This window comes from Gymnogyps californianus, chromosome 13 (assembly GCF_018139145.2).
Source record: "Gymnogyps californianus isolate 813 chromosome 13, ASM1813914v2, whole genome shotgun sequence".
Taxonomy (NCBI): domain Eukaryota; kingdom Metazoa; phylum Chordata; class Aves; order Accipitriformes; family Cathartidae; genus Gymnogyps; species Gymnogyps californianus.
The window spans coordinates 22464051-22480003 of NC_059483.1; the positions used below are offsets into that span (position 1 = coordinate 22464051).

Here is a 15953-nt window from a genome sequence, read left to right on the forward strand (position 1 = left end):
AAGACTTCGTACTTTTACCTTGTTTTTCGTCTAGTTTGTTTTCTATAGGAAGTACTAACTGAGCCAGGAACAGATGTCATGCCTCTCACTTTTGTTCTTTAACTGCAAGACTTTAACTGCCTAAATATCAAAGAGAAACCTGCAAAACAAGAATTGCAAGCTTTATTAAGATACAACAAGCCAAATTAATTCTTAAGGTAAGTACACAAACCAAATGCTGTCAGAAGACTCTCTTATTATCTGCTGGGGGAAAATTTCATCCATTATAATGAAACATAGCTAAAAATATCCTATATTATAAGAACACTGGCACTGTATTTGAGGCAGTACACTTAGAGAGGATGATTAATTCATTTGTCACCAGCAGTAACACTTCTTGAGCAATGCATTTTCACTCACAGTTGCACCCTATTTCCATTTCAACTAAGGGAGAGTCCAGTATATGATTTGAAGTTCCTTCAAATAAAGTAAACAGTTTTGATTTGTTCAGGGGAATTTACTGGCTGTATCAGTCACAAAAACTTTCCATGACAGTAAGTCTACAGATTGCCACCAAGATTAAGCTTGGAGTTTCCTAGCCTCATGGACGATACCAGCAAAAGACAAAAAAAAGTTGGAAAAGTTGTATTACAATTGTTTTGTCAGTCTGAAATTCCCGAGTCCTGTTACAAAGAGTCATACAGAAGCCAGGTTCTAGTACTTTAAAAAAAGTAAAGATTTGATGAAAAAATTGAGGATATATGATTTTCTCTCTGCATTCTTTCTTAGTGACATGGATCTGGTGTTTGGTTGTTTTTTTCAATGCAGTGTAGGCACACTTGTGATTTAGAAGCTCTGAGCACTTCCTTTAGCTACACACATTATTTTTCTTCCCTCTATCACCTGAAAAGAGTAGTAATTAAAACTAGAAGTACAACTACTTGTGAACAGGATTGTAATGTATCTGAGGCAACCAAAGGCCATGAAAGTTATGCTGAACTATGACAGTAGAGATGAAAAAAGTAATTAATGGGAAGAAATGTTATTATGAGTTCAAAGCTTGTTGACAATGATGATGTTTTTACATTGCTGTAAAACAAATACTAGAATGAGAGTTGGCAAAAGTTTTAGTAAGACACTATAGCGTAACATGCAGAGATAAGCCTGAAAGGCTCGTCCCCTTTTCGAACCTCGATGCTGATGCAATCCAGCCTGGTTTAGTTCTGTAGAAAATACGGCATATTATAAAACACACAACACAGACATGCAAATACAGCACACAAAATACAAATAAAACCAAGTCACGTCCATCTTAAATGAACTGCACTTAACACAGAGGAGGACATACATTATTACTCATATTCTACTAAAAGAAACGTAGTTATAGTGCTATAATATTAGATTTACAGCTTGAGGAAGGGTCAATCCAAAGTGTCTCCATGATCAGCCTCACACCGACATTTTATTCCCGAGTCCCAGGGCCTGGTGGGGCTTTCTTGCTTTTGTAACCGACGGACAGTAAGGGAAAGACATTTCAACATAAAGTTGAAATGGCGGAATTGTAAGCAAAATGATGACGACCAAATGAATGGCGTAATTGTGGATATTGCCGGTGTATTGTACTTTCTAGGACATTCACATAGAAGTGGTTTTGGTGCAATACTTAGTCGCCAATTCATTTGCAAAGTTCCTAGGCAAAAGGGAGAGGGTTTATGTAAAAATCCTCATAGCTGAGTACTAAAGTAAGTAGTAATATTATTTATGAGATTTGTGTATGACACAGATTCTAAGAGAGTAAATTTTGTTCAGTAATTTAATAAAAAAAATTTCCTTCTTGTGTCTTTTGGCTGTAATATGTGAAAATATCAGAAGCCTTGTTAACTGGTGCCCTCATCAGCACTAATGAGTTATAGGAGTCTGGTAAAAACTGACGGTTATTTCGTGACAGCCACCACCAAACTCCAGCGTGACCGATCCCCGTGTCCACCATTTCCTAGTGCTACCGGCAGGACGGGAGCCAAGCCGTCCTGTCAAGATGGCTGCCGCTCCTCCGGGACACTGGCGTAGGGAGACGAGGCCGCCGCCGCCGCGGGCGGGGCGCAGCCTGCCTGCCCCTGCCCGGGTGCCCCCTGCCCTCTTCCCTCAGTGCCTGCGGGCTGCGCCGGCGGCCGAGGCAGCACCGCCGGCGTGTGCCGAGAGCCTTAAGCGCGGTGCCGGCGGCACAGGTGCCTTACGCAGTGTCCAGGGCAGGGCAGCGCGGGGAGCGGGAAGGGGGCTGGCAAAGGCCCGGCGGCGGCGGGTGAAGGAGGCTGCTGGGGGACGGGGGGCGGCGGCAAGTCCGACGCAAGTCTCGCTGGGGCGTGCGGAGACACGCGGGTTACCGAGAGGCAAACCCCGAGGCCCGGGGCATGCCCGGCCGGCGTGGGGAGCAACGGCGGGACAGAGGAGCGGGGGTGCGGGGGACGAGCTCCTCTCCTCGGACTAACGTGGAGGAGGCTGCGCGGGAGCAGGCAGGGCCATGGAAGACAGGGAGGAGAGGCGGGCGGGCAGCTCCCCGCGCAGCTCCCGCCGACCAGCCAGCAGAGGAGCGCGCCATTCCGTTTGATTTGGCGTGGGGCTGAGCTGCTTCTCCCAGGACGGTAAACCCACAGCAGCCACACGTCCCGCGTGTCTCCTCCCCCGCGGGGTTTTAAGCCGGATTGCGGGGGGGGGGGGGGGGAAGGGGGGGGGGCAGAGAGGGCGGCTCTGACACGCCGTTCCGCGGCGCTGCCCTCCCCTGCCGCCGCGTTCTGCTGCATCACCGGGGCAGCCTGGCGTCCCCTCTCGCCTGCGGCGTCAGGCGGGCGCCGGAGCTCTCCGCGCTGCGCCTTTCGCTGGGGCGCCCGGCACGGGGGAGGGGGAGGCGCAGGGAGGAAGCCGGAGCTGCCTGGGCGGTGAGTCACAGTGCGAAGGGCAGGGAGGTGCCGCAGGGCCGGACCGGAGCCGCTCCGTCCTGCAGCGCCCTGGGAACAGCCACCGCCCCCCGCCCCGCAGCGACCGCGTCTCCGCCGCTGACGCCCCTCGCACCGCCCGCCCCCCAGCAGGCAGCCGGGCGAGCGGAGAGGCCCGGTAGGCGAGCCCCTCCCACCTTTCGACTGCGATGGTTGGGTGTCGCCGTCTGCAACTCCGATTGGCCACCCGGAAAAGCGGTTTGCGCCCATTGGCTGAGAGGTGGACTCCAGTGAGCCGTGCGCAGAGTAGTAGGGAGGGGCGGGGTGATCCGGGGGGGAGAGCGCGTGGGGCCGTGTGCAAACCGCGTGTGGCGCAGCCAGAAGGGACCCGGGAGCAGGCGGGCAGAGCCGGAGCGAGCGGGGCCTACTGTCGTCCGGGCGGGCTACTGCCGCAGCGCGGTCGAGAGTCCGCAGGTAACTGCCGGGTCGGCCTCGGCGGCGAGGGGAGCTGCGGGGGCCGAGGGTGGGGAGCGAAGGCAGAGCGCGGAGGGATGATGGCGCTGGCGCACTCCGGCCTAGTGCGCGGGAAAGTGGCGCCGACCGGCCCGCCCGGGCTGGGGCGCGATTCCCTGGGCCGGGTGCCGGGGGGAGGGCGGAGGGAGGTGGATGGGGAGCGCTGAGGGGCGAGCGGGGTGCCGCAGGCCCTGCGAGGGCGGGCGGTGGCGGCGGGTGAGTCAGGCTCTGGCGGGTTCCGGGAGGCGCTGAGGGAGGCTGCGCTGCTCGGGGGGAAGGGAGGCCGGGGCGCTGGGCCGGGGGCGGGTTAGCCCGGTCCGCTCGGTCAGGCCGGGCGCTACCCGGGAGCAGTGTCCTGGCGAGCCCGCGGGCCGGTGGCGGCGCTCGGCCTGTTGGCCGGGGTCCGGTGGCGGCCGCGACGACGTGTCCTGCTGAGTAGGCCTGCAGCGCGGGGGCGGAGGGCGGTGTGGTAGTCGGGGGTAACGCTTCGCGCGGCCGGCCCGGCGGTGTGGGGAGGGGGAAGCCGCCTGGTCCGGCCTTCATGCGCGGGTTGGGGTGTGTGACTAACTTCCCTGTGGGTGAGCGGCGGCAGCAAGTTTGGGGAGGAGGAGATCTTGTGAGACCAGGGGACTGGGTGGAAGGTGGCTGAAATAAAATTGTTTGTTCTTCTTTTTCTTTTTTTTTAATTTTTTTTTTTTTTAAATCTCTGCTAAACTGCTCTTTGCTGTGACTGAGCGGGGAGGCTGGCGGAGCGGTGGCGGCGGGGCCTTGGCCTGGGCGCACCACGTGGCTCCCCACGTGTGAGGCTCTGCCGGAGACGAGAGGGTCGAGGTGTTGCAACTATTTGTCTCCGACCACAGGCATGGATGGTGGCCTGCTCCAAATCCAAGTGTGACCTATAAATGGATAGGAAAAATAGCGTGTGACATCTACAGATCACGGACTAGAGGAGCAGCCTTTTATTTAAGTTCCTGTCAGACATAGTTTGCAAGTAACCACTGTTACTCATTTAGTATCCAGAATTGTCATAAAGAATTATTAAACTTAATAGTGGGTTTTATTTCCATTTCAGCACTTAATAAGATCTCATTGCCACGCAGCGTTAGGGTTGCCTAGTCCATGTTTTCTTCCTCAATGCAAACTTGCCTAGAGAAGCAATCCTGCATCTGTCTTCAAAGTGAAGAGGTTAAACAAGTTCACCAGGGCTGTGCAACAACCTTGCGAGTTACAGGCTTAACCTAGCACTTTTTTTAAACTGACTTTGTTAATGTGTGGACTGAGTTTTATATTTAAAAAGTTTGCATGTTGCTGATGTTTACTTCTCTTCAAGGTTAAAACTTTGTACAGATAGTAATAAAAAATAAAAAGGGAGGGTGGTAGAATGTGCATGTTAGGTAGATAATCTATAGTTTCTCCCACTCTATCTTAATTAGTATAGATAGGCAGAAAGTGCTAGAGAGTCACCTTTTTGATGAACTTTTGCTCTCCTTCTGATTTGTGTCAACAAAGCTATCAAAAAATTACTAGTCTAATCAAAGTCATGATGTCTCTTTGACCTGGCTTCTGGCCCCTCAGTAGGGATTCACGTTCTTGAGTTTTAGTTAATGTTCAGCATTCTCGGATCAGCTTGGCTATGGAATGTCTTGAGGGGACCCAAATGGAGCGTAGGGCTTGGCTTTCCACTTCTGCAGCTCTTCCCGACGTTTCAGACTACTTCTTTTGAGAATTAGGGTATTGTTACCTGGTGGTCAGAATATTTAATTTTGTATATTTTCTAGTGAGGACAAAAGCCGGAGATGGGAGCATCACTAACTCTCTCTGTAGCATGTTTTCAGGTTACAGATGTGGAAATTCAACCAGCTGAATACTGAGTAGTTTTGGTGACAGTCATGTGTCCTGTGTTCCAAGAATTCTCAAAACATGCTTCTGGGGAAATAAAAACTCCTCACGGGTAGTATTTCTCTATAAATGAATAATATTTTGACTTCTCTTTTGAAAGTAAAAATTAGCACTTCTGTTAGCAGTCCTTTTTGCCTTTCTGTTTCTTTATCTTACAGGAAAGCAAAGCTATGCTTCCTACTACATAGGTGTTTTGTCATGTTCAGGCTGGCTGTGGGCTGGCTTGTCAAATTCAGGTGTGGTATTGTAGGTTGGTCACTAACAACCTGGAAGAAAACTGCTGATTTCTCAATGTTTGCCTCTGATATAGCTGACTTGCTAAGAGCCCTTAAGTATGCTGGCTTTAGCAGTGGTTTTTATCTAGTCTGTCCTTTGATTGAAGGAGTGAAGTCCTATTAATGTCGAATGGAAATGATACTTGTAGATCAAAAGAAGTACCTGGTAAGTATAATGAAGATAATTGCCCATGTTATATTGGGCTGTTGAATTCTAAGGAACTGCTAGTATCCAGAAGAATTGTGAGTGATCTTGGAGGTGAAGTTCAGCTTCCTTTCTACTATGAGGAGCCCAAGTTAGTTTTACTTTTGTTTGTTAAACTTCTTCCTCGGAGGGCATCTAGGCTAAAAGCCATAAAATACAAAGCATTACAATGGAGCTTAGTGGTAGTTCTTTCCATCATCAGGTCTAGATGGGCTACTAAAACAGACTTGGATATTGTTGGATCTTGTGCGTGAAGACTGGAGATTAATAGCGCCTCTCCCGTTTTAAAAGTTTTTAATATGTATTAAGTATAAAGCCACAGAAAGACATGATCTTCCACTTTGAAATTTGATATGAGAAACTTCAAAGTTTCTCCTATCACTAGAAGAATCACAAAGAAACTTTGTCACTTTGAAGTTAGGTGCTAAAGTTGCACTCAAAAGCTTCAAATCTGACCTAGGAAACCATTGTGGTGGCACCTCTCACTTGGATCTTTGAGCTGTTCTCAGGCCATGATCTCTAGCAGTAGGGCGATTGTACAGAACAAAGTCTAAAATTCATTCTTAATAATGTTTTGCTGAGTAGCTGCAAAGTGATTTATTTCAGCTTCGAACTACAGTTACAGAGCTCTGTAGGAGGAGTTGAGGTAAATGACTACCTTTGCTTTTCAGTAGAAAGGTAAGGTTTAAGACAATTAGACTTGCGTTCCTTCACAACTTTTGGAATCTAGTCCATGAGGCAGTGGCTTAGTGTATCTTGCAGAATTTGACCTGGCTCAGAAATGCTAGATGAGGCCATAGTTCTAATTTGTTTTCCGTTACAACTTTTCCTGTCCTGATGAGGTAAAAATCTAGTTCTAGGATGTGAAGGGCGGGGGTGCAAGCTGCTTTGTCTAACACATTTGAGCTGCGGAAAACACTGATAGGTGTGACTGAGTGAAAACTTTCCAAGAAGACTTAAACAAGTAGCCTTCTTGCAGAAGGCTTACTTAAGGTGGCCTTGATAGATAAAAGGAACTGTTGGAAGCTTGCCTGTGATGACAAAATGGAGGAGTATTGACTAACAGAGAAGAATTTGAACTTGGGTGGTTTTTACTGTACTCATTTTTTTTTTTTTGTCTTGGAAGTAACTGAAAAATGTAATGGTGTTCAAACTGCTTAGAGGCTGTCTATTTAAGGACTTGTCTTCTGAACCAGCCTTTTCTGGATATTGCTCCTTAAAGGTGGCTGTTGGCTTTATCTGAAAACTAAATCCTTATATTGGTTTTTAAAATGGTTTACACCGGTGGGGAATTTTGTCCCCTGTAAGGCTTCTTAGAATGTGGGGCAAGTAAAACTAGTGTCGGCTGCATCCACCTCTAGCTGGTGAACTTGTATTCGGTTTCAGATCCTTTACGGGGAGAATGCAAAAGTTAAACATTAAAATACTGGTGAAGAGAAATTCCAGGCCACTGGTACTTTGATATACTTAAGGTATCTGAAGATGGAGCGGTGTGCTTTGTAATCATACTTCTATGGCAGCTGTAAACTTCAAATATCTCTGAGTTCAGGGGAAAAAGGGACCTCTGAAGATGAAGGTTTTTAAATGAAATTCTCAAATAGTCTTGAAGGATAGTTGTGCAGAGACTGTTGTTTGACTTCAGATTTCTTACTCGGTTTGCGTAATCTTACTTTGCCAATTTGCTGTATACCAGAGGAAAAGAAACTTCATGTTTTCTTCTTGAAAGAGCAGTTAAAAAGGAAGCAACTTTGAATCAGATGTAAAACTTCTCTTTTCAGATTGCTTTGGGGCAGTGAGTAGTGAGCTTTTGTCCATCATGCAGATCTTGACCCTGACTGGCAGACTGACAGACTAGATACAGGCTGACAGATTAATCTTAGTATAAAAACTTTTCTGTGTATCTAAAGCAGGTCTAGCTCACCTATTAAACATTTGTCTTTTACCATACGTTAACCTAACTGGTTATGTTGGATTCCTCGTGTGGGTTACTGCCAGCAATATTCAATCCTGTCACTCATGCTGTAGTCTCAAGTTCATGGTTTGGAATGAAAGTCTGGTAGTTGTTAGTATCTGTAAAGTGTATTGCAGTTCTGTTACAGCTGTTGGCATGCTATTTTGCTCTTCTTAACAGGTCTTATGTTGCTGTTCTATAATGTTTTAATGTGAAGACTTTTTAGAAGAGTTGCAAGTTGAGTGAAGAATATATCTTGGTATATGATTCAGAGACTCCATCTTGTCCCTCTTGAAATTAAAAGCAGCATCAACTGTTGTGCCTGAGCCCAGCTCCTGCAGTTGGCTTTGCTCGTGTTTTTCCTGTTCTGCAGTGTCAACATGGTTGCTATGAAAACAGGCATAAACAATAGCATGCTGAGTGCCAGCTGCTGCCACCATAGTAGACAGCTCTTCACCCTTGGGTGTCCTAATAAGATAGTTTGAAGTCTTGAACACTGAGATGAAGCAGAGAAGACTGGGTTATGTGTAAAATCTAAGTATATCTCTTAAGTGCTCAGACAACCAGTTTTATTCTTGTTAACATCTGTTTAAGATGTTGCATCCTTTTCTTGCAGAACTTCATTTTAAGAACAAATACCATCATCTAGTCCAGCTGGAAGGTAGATTTGGGATTACAGAAGTAGCATACTAAAGTTTATATCTCTTGTACTTTGAATTCCCAGGCTGCTTCTGTGGTTGGAAGGATGGATGGTCACTTCTATGCAGAAGATGATTGGAGAGAGAGGAACTGTTTTGAGGGAGGAGTGGCTAAAAAGCCACAGTAAATTTGTTCAACATTGGAGTAATTTAAAAATAACCCTAAATAAAAATTTATGTTTAGATATATGCTCTCCATTTAAGAGCTAAATGTCAGGATGCTAATTCTGGTTCCTTCTTGAGGTCATGTGTTGTTCTTACTGCTTCTGTAGTGGCTTTCTTCAAGACACAACTCATGAACATTCCTGGTAATCTGGAATGCTGGATGGTTTGAAGGGGAGGGAAGCATTCTGTAACATAAATAAATTGGAGGGTTACAGGAGGATTATCTTGATGGGGGATCAGGTAGACTGACCAAATATACCAGATAATGATTCTACTTCTGTTGGGTTAAGAATAATGAATTGGGAGAGAGTATGTGAAGTATTTAAACTTAAGGAGACTCCATCAAAACAAAGCTTGACATGCATATTTTTAAACTAGTGTACTTTAAACTTGTCTTCAAGCACACTTCAAAAAAGACTCGAATTTAAATGTTTAACTTCCTTGTTCTGTTCTTTCTAGTTCTAGAAGTCTTGCGTAACTGTTTTACAGCTTGGGGGAGTTATGGTACTGTGACCGCAGTCTGTTTAACCTACCCCATCCTAACCACTGCTTCAGTGGCCTGTGGCAGACTGACTTTCTGCTCAATGAAACGCATACCTCCATTCCCCAATATGGGCAAAAGAAGTGGTTTGTACTGTCTCGGACAGGCATGCCTATCTGATGTTTCCCTAGCATTCTAAGGATGTTTTCCAAGTTAGCCTTCTAGATATCTGGCAAGTGTCTGGTGTCTTTTAGGGAAGCCAAATGTCTTAAACATTCTCTTTCATGTAAACCTGGGAGTGAAGTATGTATCCTGAGCTATAGGTTAATATATTGAAGTTGTAATTCTTGTTTCTGAGAGTTCAACTGCTATTTAGGTCATAAAAGAGCTTTATTCTTCAAATGTTAAGCTAGTGTGGTCTTTAAGGCTTTAGATTTAATACTGCCTATTCTTACAATTAGCTTCTAGAATGAAACTTGATTAGTCAATAAATGTAGTAGCTGCCAGCCAGACACTTCAAGAAAAAGCGTAACAACTACCAGGAAGAAATAATTCGTAGAGATAAGTAGCTGGTTTTTGAGTTTAACTGTGAGGAATAAGGAGGAAGGTGCATTACTGAAAGAGAGAACAACAGTAAGGCTGGTAAGACAATAGTTAAAGGTGTCTACCTTTTTCCCCCGCTCCTAAGCATTTTGTAAGTTTGTGAAGCAAAGACTGGCTACAAAAACTAATAAGAGGAAAAGCTATGTAGCACACTGTTTCTTTGGCTGTTCAAAGCTGCCATACTCCAAGCAAAGTGGAGACAAACTTTTATCCTCTACAGTGGTTTTAATAGTGATGATCAGATATTGTACAAGAAAGTATGGAGTTAGCTGGGAGTCCTGCTTGGTGTTTCACTGCCTTTGCTGGGAGGGTCGGAAACCTGGAAATCTCTTATTTTTAATGTAGCCTTTGGTTGGGGGAGGGGAAGGTGTTCTAAAAATGTCTGTCTTCCTCAGGCAGGTAATCTGCAGCCATGAGCAGCAATGAATGCTTCAAGTGTGGACGTACTGGCCACTGGGCTCGGGAGTGCCCTACTGGAATTGGCCGTGGTCGTGGGATGAGAAGCCGTGGCAGAGGTGATTGATTGCTGTGGTTTTCAGTTTACTTGTATAGTAAGATCTTCAGCTGACTGTTCTGTATAGCGTGTAAAACTGGCTTTGTTAGTCTGAAGTGAAGAAGTTAGGACACAAATTGGTAATAAATTTTGCTGGTTCTTCCCTCTACATAAGAATTTTGCCAGGGGCATCTGAGAATGAAGCTAACTTGTCAGTTCAGCTGGCAGTGTCCTTGATTAACTCTTAAGAATATTCTGAACTTAATCCTTAAGCCTTTTTTCTCCTGTTACCCCTTTCAAGCAGGCTTCCAGTTCATGTCTTCATCTCTCCCGGACATCTGTTACCGCTGTGGTGAGTCCGGCCATCTTGCCAAGGACTGTGATCTTCAGGAGGATGGTAAGTATCACTAAATATTCTATCTCTTCAATCGCATGGACAGAGATCTGTGGTTGAAGAGAAGGATACAGTACACTGATCATAATTCACTGGAAACAAGCTGTACATGTCCTTCATTAGAAGCACGCTACATCTCACTCTACCAAGGTTTTATAGTCTTGTTTGGTATGTTTTTCTTATTGTGGAAGCCTGCTATAACTGCGGTAGAGGTGGCCATATTGCGAAGGACTGCAAGGAGCCGAAGAGGGAGAGAGAGCAGTGCTGCTACAACTGTGGCAAACCCGGCCACCTGGCTCGTGACTGTGACCATGCAGATGAGCAGAAGTGCTATTCTTGTGGAGAGTTTGGACACATTCAAAAAGACTGCACCAAAGTGAAATGCTATAGGTAAGAACTGACAACTGCAAAATGTACTTTGTGGTAGATGCATTCTGTATGTAACTTCGGTTAGGAAATGAAGCTGAAACTTTGACCAGGTAGCTTGTTTCTTTAAACAGTTACCTGCTATTGTTCAAAACTAGGACGTAAACATCTGTTAGCAAAGTCAAGTAATAGATTCAGTGATGTGCATCTCTCGGTGGACAGAACAATGCGGATGTTAGATCACTTAAGCAGTACAGGAGAAGGGGCTGTGTCTTTTTGCAGAAGGTAACACAAAGTACTTGCCTATAGCACAAACTTAAATTTGAGTCGGGTACCCTGTGTCTTCAGCTAGAGCTAACAGACTCCAGCTGTACAGATCAGTTGACTGGCACAGCCAGCCCCAGCAGGAATATACTTAAGACATCTTGGTTATAGGAGCTGCACATACAGGTGGATGTTAAATCAGTTTGAAACACCAGCTTCAAAATGCTGTCTGGTTTTTGAACGCAGGCCTATACCAGAAACAGCGTGTTTGAGGGCGGTATTCTTCACCCCCACCAAGATTACCTTCTGTGGAGGAAGGGGAGAGAACATGGTGCATTTGGGTTAAAACTAATTACTTTTGAAACAAGGCTAAACTGTAAGCAGAAGTATTGGAGCAGGCAAAACCTGACACACAGTAAAAAAACCCAAAACCTTCTGTATTTGATGTGTGGTGGTTTTGGCATATATGGTGATTAACGTGAGTTGATCAGTTGGGAAACGATTCCTGGCTCTGGTGAAGACAGAAACTTGCCACATGTCAAAGAGTTCTGGAACATTGATGCGGAAGTCTCGAATGTGGAACTAGTGTTGCATGAAATTTAAGTAGATAATGTCCTTGACAGAATAGGATTGCTTTCCTGTGTAATTGTTCTGGATGGCTTTGATAAAATCATTTGCTTTTTCCAGGTGTGGTGAAACTGGCCATGTAGCCATCAACTGCAGCAAGACCAGTGAAGTCAACTGCTATCGCTGCGGCGAGTCAGGGCACCTTGCACGGGAATGCACAATTGAAGCTACAGCCTAATTATTTTCCTTTGTCGCCCCTCCTTTTTCTGATTGATGGTTGTATTATTTTTCTCTGAATCCTCTTCACTGGCCAAAGGTTGGCAGATAGAGGCTACTCCCAGGCCAGTGAGCTTTACTTGCCGTGTAAAAGGAGGAAAGGGGTGGAAAAATCAACTTTCTGCATTTAACTACAAAAATGTTTATGTTTAGTTTGGTAGAGGTGTTATGTATAATGCTTTGTTAAAGAACCCCCTTTCCGTGCCACTGGTGAATAGGGATTGATGAGTGGGAAGAGTTGAGTCAGACCAGCAAACCCTCTCTGGGTTACATGGAAGTGATCCTATGCAGGAGGAAAGAAATTCTGGAAGTGTCTAAACTTCCTCAAACTTTAATTTTATTACAATGGCCTTGGATTGTCTGACCTCAGTAGCTGTTAACACCGAGTAATATCTGTATCAGGCCCTACCTAGAGCATATAGCTGAGTGGGAGTAAACAAACAAGATGCACATGCCTGTTAATGGCCATGAGAGAGAGAGAGAGAAATCAGGAATAAACTTAAAAGTAACAGTAATTCAGTCAATGAATGTTCATGTTGGAGATACAGAACGTAATGGGAAGCTTTTGAATAAATATTTCAAAGTGAATCTGAAACCCAGACATCAGTGCTCATAGCATATACAATTTGGAGCTATTCAGGAGTTGCAAATAAATGCATTTTCACAGAAATCAAGATGTTATTTTTGTATACTATATCACTTAGACAACTGAGTTTCATTTGCTTGTAATCAGTTTTTAAAGTAAGATGGTAAAAGCAATTGAAGTCCTAGAACATAGAAAATGTAATTTTAAACTATCAATAAAGCTGGAGGAGGAAGGGGAGTTTGGCTAAAGTTCCTTTTGTTTATTTTTGGTTTTCATGTACACAGTGCAAAATAACATATTAAAAAGGGGTATGTGGAGGTGTAAAAAGTTCAGTTTGGACTTTTCTTTTTGTACTGTCTTATGTTAAGTTTCCATCCGGTAGCTTCAAACTGTAAATACATGAAGTATGCAGTCCTTCCAGACTACTGCGTGTCTGCATATGTTCATGTGAATGGATTGTGTGGTCTCAGAGCGGGCTTGTTTCATCTGTGCTGATGCAGTTAAAGTGTTTCTTTAAAAATTGTTGAAGGCGCAAAGTTGTTGAAGGTACAGTGAGTTCCGAATCTGGAGTAGTTTAATGGTATGTTAGCACTACTTCGGCCTTCACAGATGTCATTACACTAAGAATTGTCATTTAAAACATCTGGTATTACAGGCACTTCCCATTCCCATATGTTGTTCTACTATGTTGATTGACTAAGGGTTAGTAAACAGTTAAAGTTACACAGGTGAAAAGGGAGCTGACACAGAGTGCGTCTTGAGCACATCCACTCAGTAAGTGAGTAAAGTCGTCTTGATGTGCAAGAAAAACAAGGGCAGGAGCTCTTGACTGATCAGTGCTTCACCGCAAGGCATGATTGTAGAAGCATGTCTCTGACATCTGGTGGTGAAGGTGACGGACGGCAGCTTCAGCTGGAGTACCTCCTTCAGCTTTCGGCTGTCTTCGGGAGCTCTAGCAGATCATATGGAATCTGTCCAGTTATGATCAGGGATAGTGTCCTGTAGTCAGCTTGTGTTTGCATCTTCACACACAGACGAAAGGCTTTCCTTACTTTCAAGTCCCGAAGTGTTTTTCATAGGCTATGTATGCCATAGCGGTGAAAAAACTGCCTGTGATGTTGGGATGATTGTGTGTGGATCTCTTCAGAGGGAAGCACCAGACTGATAAGCTACAGCTATGCTCGAGTAAATTGGCGCTATTACTTGTCTCCTAGATCTGTGTTATAATTAAACAGTTGAGTATCACGTTAACATTTTCAGTTATGTTGGAAGCAAGGCTGTTAAACATGACACAGTCATGCAGTAATGCCCCTGAAGGTTGTGGTCTTCCAGGAACAACTTAAGCCTGTGGCTTTCAGCAGGCTGTAGCGCATAGGTGAGGCTTCCAGAAGAGCAGTGAGAACTACTGAGTTGATGAAGTAGAAGATCCCAATGAGGAGTCTTACCTGGGAGTGTTTGAAACTGTAAAAGCAGGCAAATTACCTGATAATCCTCCGGTTATTTCAGGAAATCTGATACCTAAAACGTGTGTGTCCAAGAAAATTGTGATGGTCATAGCTGCTGTGTCCCATCAGGTACACTCTGATCAGATTGTTGCTGTTTTGCAGTGGGCTGCCATAGCGATTTAGAGTTCCTTAACATTTAATGAAATAAAGATTTATAAAGAACTGAAGTTTTCAGCCTGGATTTGATGTTCAAAGACTGTGGAAAACGTTGAGCCATAGTTCAGGGAGAAAAAGAAGGGTCTTGGTGAGAATACTAAGTACAAGGTGACGGAGCCCAGACTGCTTGGCTGGCAGCGGTCAACCTGAGAAGGTTTTAGCCTGAGTTGGTGCTGCTGCAGAGATGGAAGGAAACAGACTGTTGGAAGCAGTCTCCTTATTTGAAGCACTTAAAGAGGGAATATTCTTGTGCTGCTTTGCCTAAGCGGAAAAAAATACCAAGTATTTGCTTCTGCCTGGTCAGTGTGACATAAAGATGCAGAAGGCAGGTTCTACAGAGTGTGAAACCAAAGTGAGATGGTGACGGCTGTTGCAGTTGGTCATGATTCTTTGGCAGGATGCCTTTTGTCCAGCCTGTTTGCTGAAGAACAAAGCCTTTCAGCTCTTGTGGAACTAAGGGGTGGGGAACAGGTTCTTGCCTGAGTTGTGGGGGCGGTTTCAGTCGGGGATGTGTATGTGTTTGTTTTTTTTTTTTTTAATGGCTGCTATTGGAGCATGAATGTACTTTTGAGTCTTAAACATGGTTGCCAAAACCCTTGTAAAATCCGCGCTTGAAATGAGTGGGTTGTCTTGGGTAGTGCAGACAGCCTAATCATAGCATGCTCTGTTCGGCCTTGTGGTAGGTTAGTATAAATTAACTGAATCTTTACATGTAATTATCTTAGTTAAACAGTAATAAAGCTTGACTCTGTGACTACAAAGACCTGAAAGTCTTTAGGACTTAACCTGTAGCTAAAAAAATGCTATATCGAAGACCTGCAGTGCCACTGACTTCTGTAGTCTACTTTTCCATTCCTGTAGAACTTGGCAATTAAGCTTGGTTACGGAGATCCTGCAGCTACTGCTTCTTAGTACTCTGGTGCTTAACTGCTTTATTATCACTGAATAATTTTTGTGTGTCTGAAAAGTAGTATTGTTCTCTGAGGATTTATTTTTTTTTTTGTACAAACCCCAGGATTTGAAAGCTGAGAAATAGAAACTAGGATGTAATTTCAAAAAGGAGAAAATTACTGCAACTGAGGTAGCTCTCCCTAGTCATCTTTCTGTAGAGAATAGTTTAGAGTATTGATGCTGCGACTTCAAGTGTCAGTTGTTCCAAAGTTAACGAGATGAATGAGCAAATAATGATTTCAGAAATTGTGGGGACTTGGAAAAATCAAATCTAATATTTCGTTTGTTCCATGTTAATCTTTTTCACTAACACCGAAGCATTTCCTCATTCATTTTGAAGACCAATCCTGTGACAAACTCCAGTGTAGTGGTTTTTATAGATCTGGTGGATTACATGGATCAGAAAGGCAGAGATACACGTGTAATAGATTATTTTCTACAAACAGGCCTCTCTGAAGGACTAGCATTTTCTGGAAAGGGAAATTTTATTATCAGGAGTCATTGAATAAATCCTCACTGAAAACCAGTCTTCCCAGTGTGGTTTTTAGACCAACTGCAAAGGATTGATTTAATTGCTCCACTGTCAATGAGATGCATGGTCTATGCATGGTAAAATACAGGTGGCTTGGGTCAGTAGGCTATAGGAGTCTGGACAACAGGAGAACCTACATTTAAAAAATAATGAGGTACCGAAGC

The 15953-nt window shown here is 44.5% G+C and overlaps 1 protein-coding gene across 3 annotated transcripts; it reads left to right on the plus strand.

Annotated features, from left to right (window-relative positions):
- Positions 1-3290: 3290 nt before the first annotated feature.
- On the plus strand, positions 3291-13059 carry CNBP (CCHC-type zinc finger nucleic acid binding protein). 3 transcript variants are annotated; one of them, XM_050904390.1, is made up of 5 exons: positions 3291-3383; positions 10095-10214; positions 10494-10589; positions 10778-10976; positions 11904-13059. In XM_050904390.1, exons 2-5 carry the CDS (start codon positions 10112-10114, stop codon positions 12019-12021), a joined length of 516 nt encoding a protein of 171 aa, XP_050760347.1. In that variant the 5' UTR covers positions 3291-3383; positions 10095-10111; the 3' UTR covers positions 12022-13059. The 3 variants fall into 3 exon arrangements, with proteins under 3 accessions (XP_050760347.1, XP_050760350.1, XP_050760349.1); XM_050904393.1 differs by having other exon boundaries at positions 3292-3383; positions 10497-10589; XM_050904392.1 differs by lacking the exon at positions 3291-3383 and adding an exon at positions 4209-4413.
- The last annotated feature ends 2894 nt before the right edge of the window (positions 13060-15953 follow it).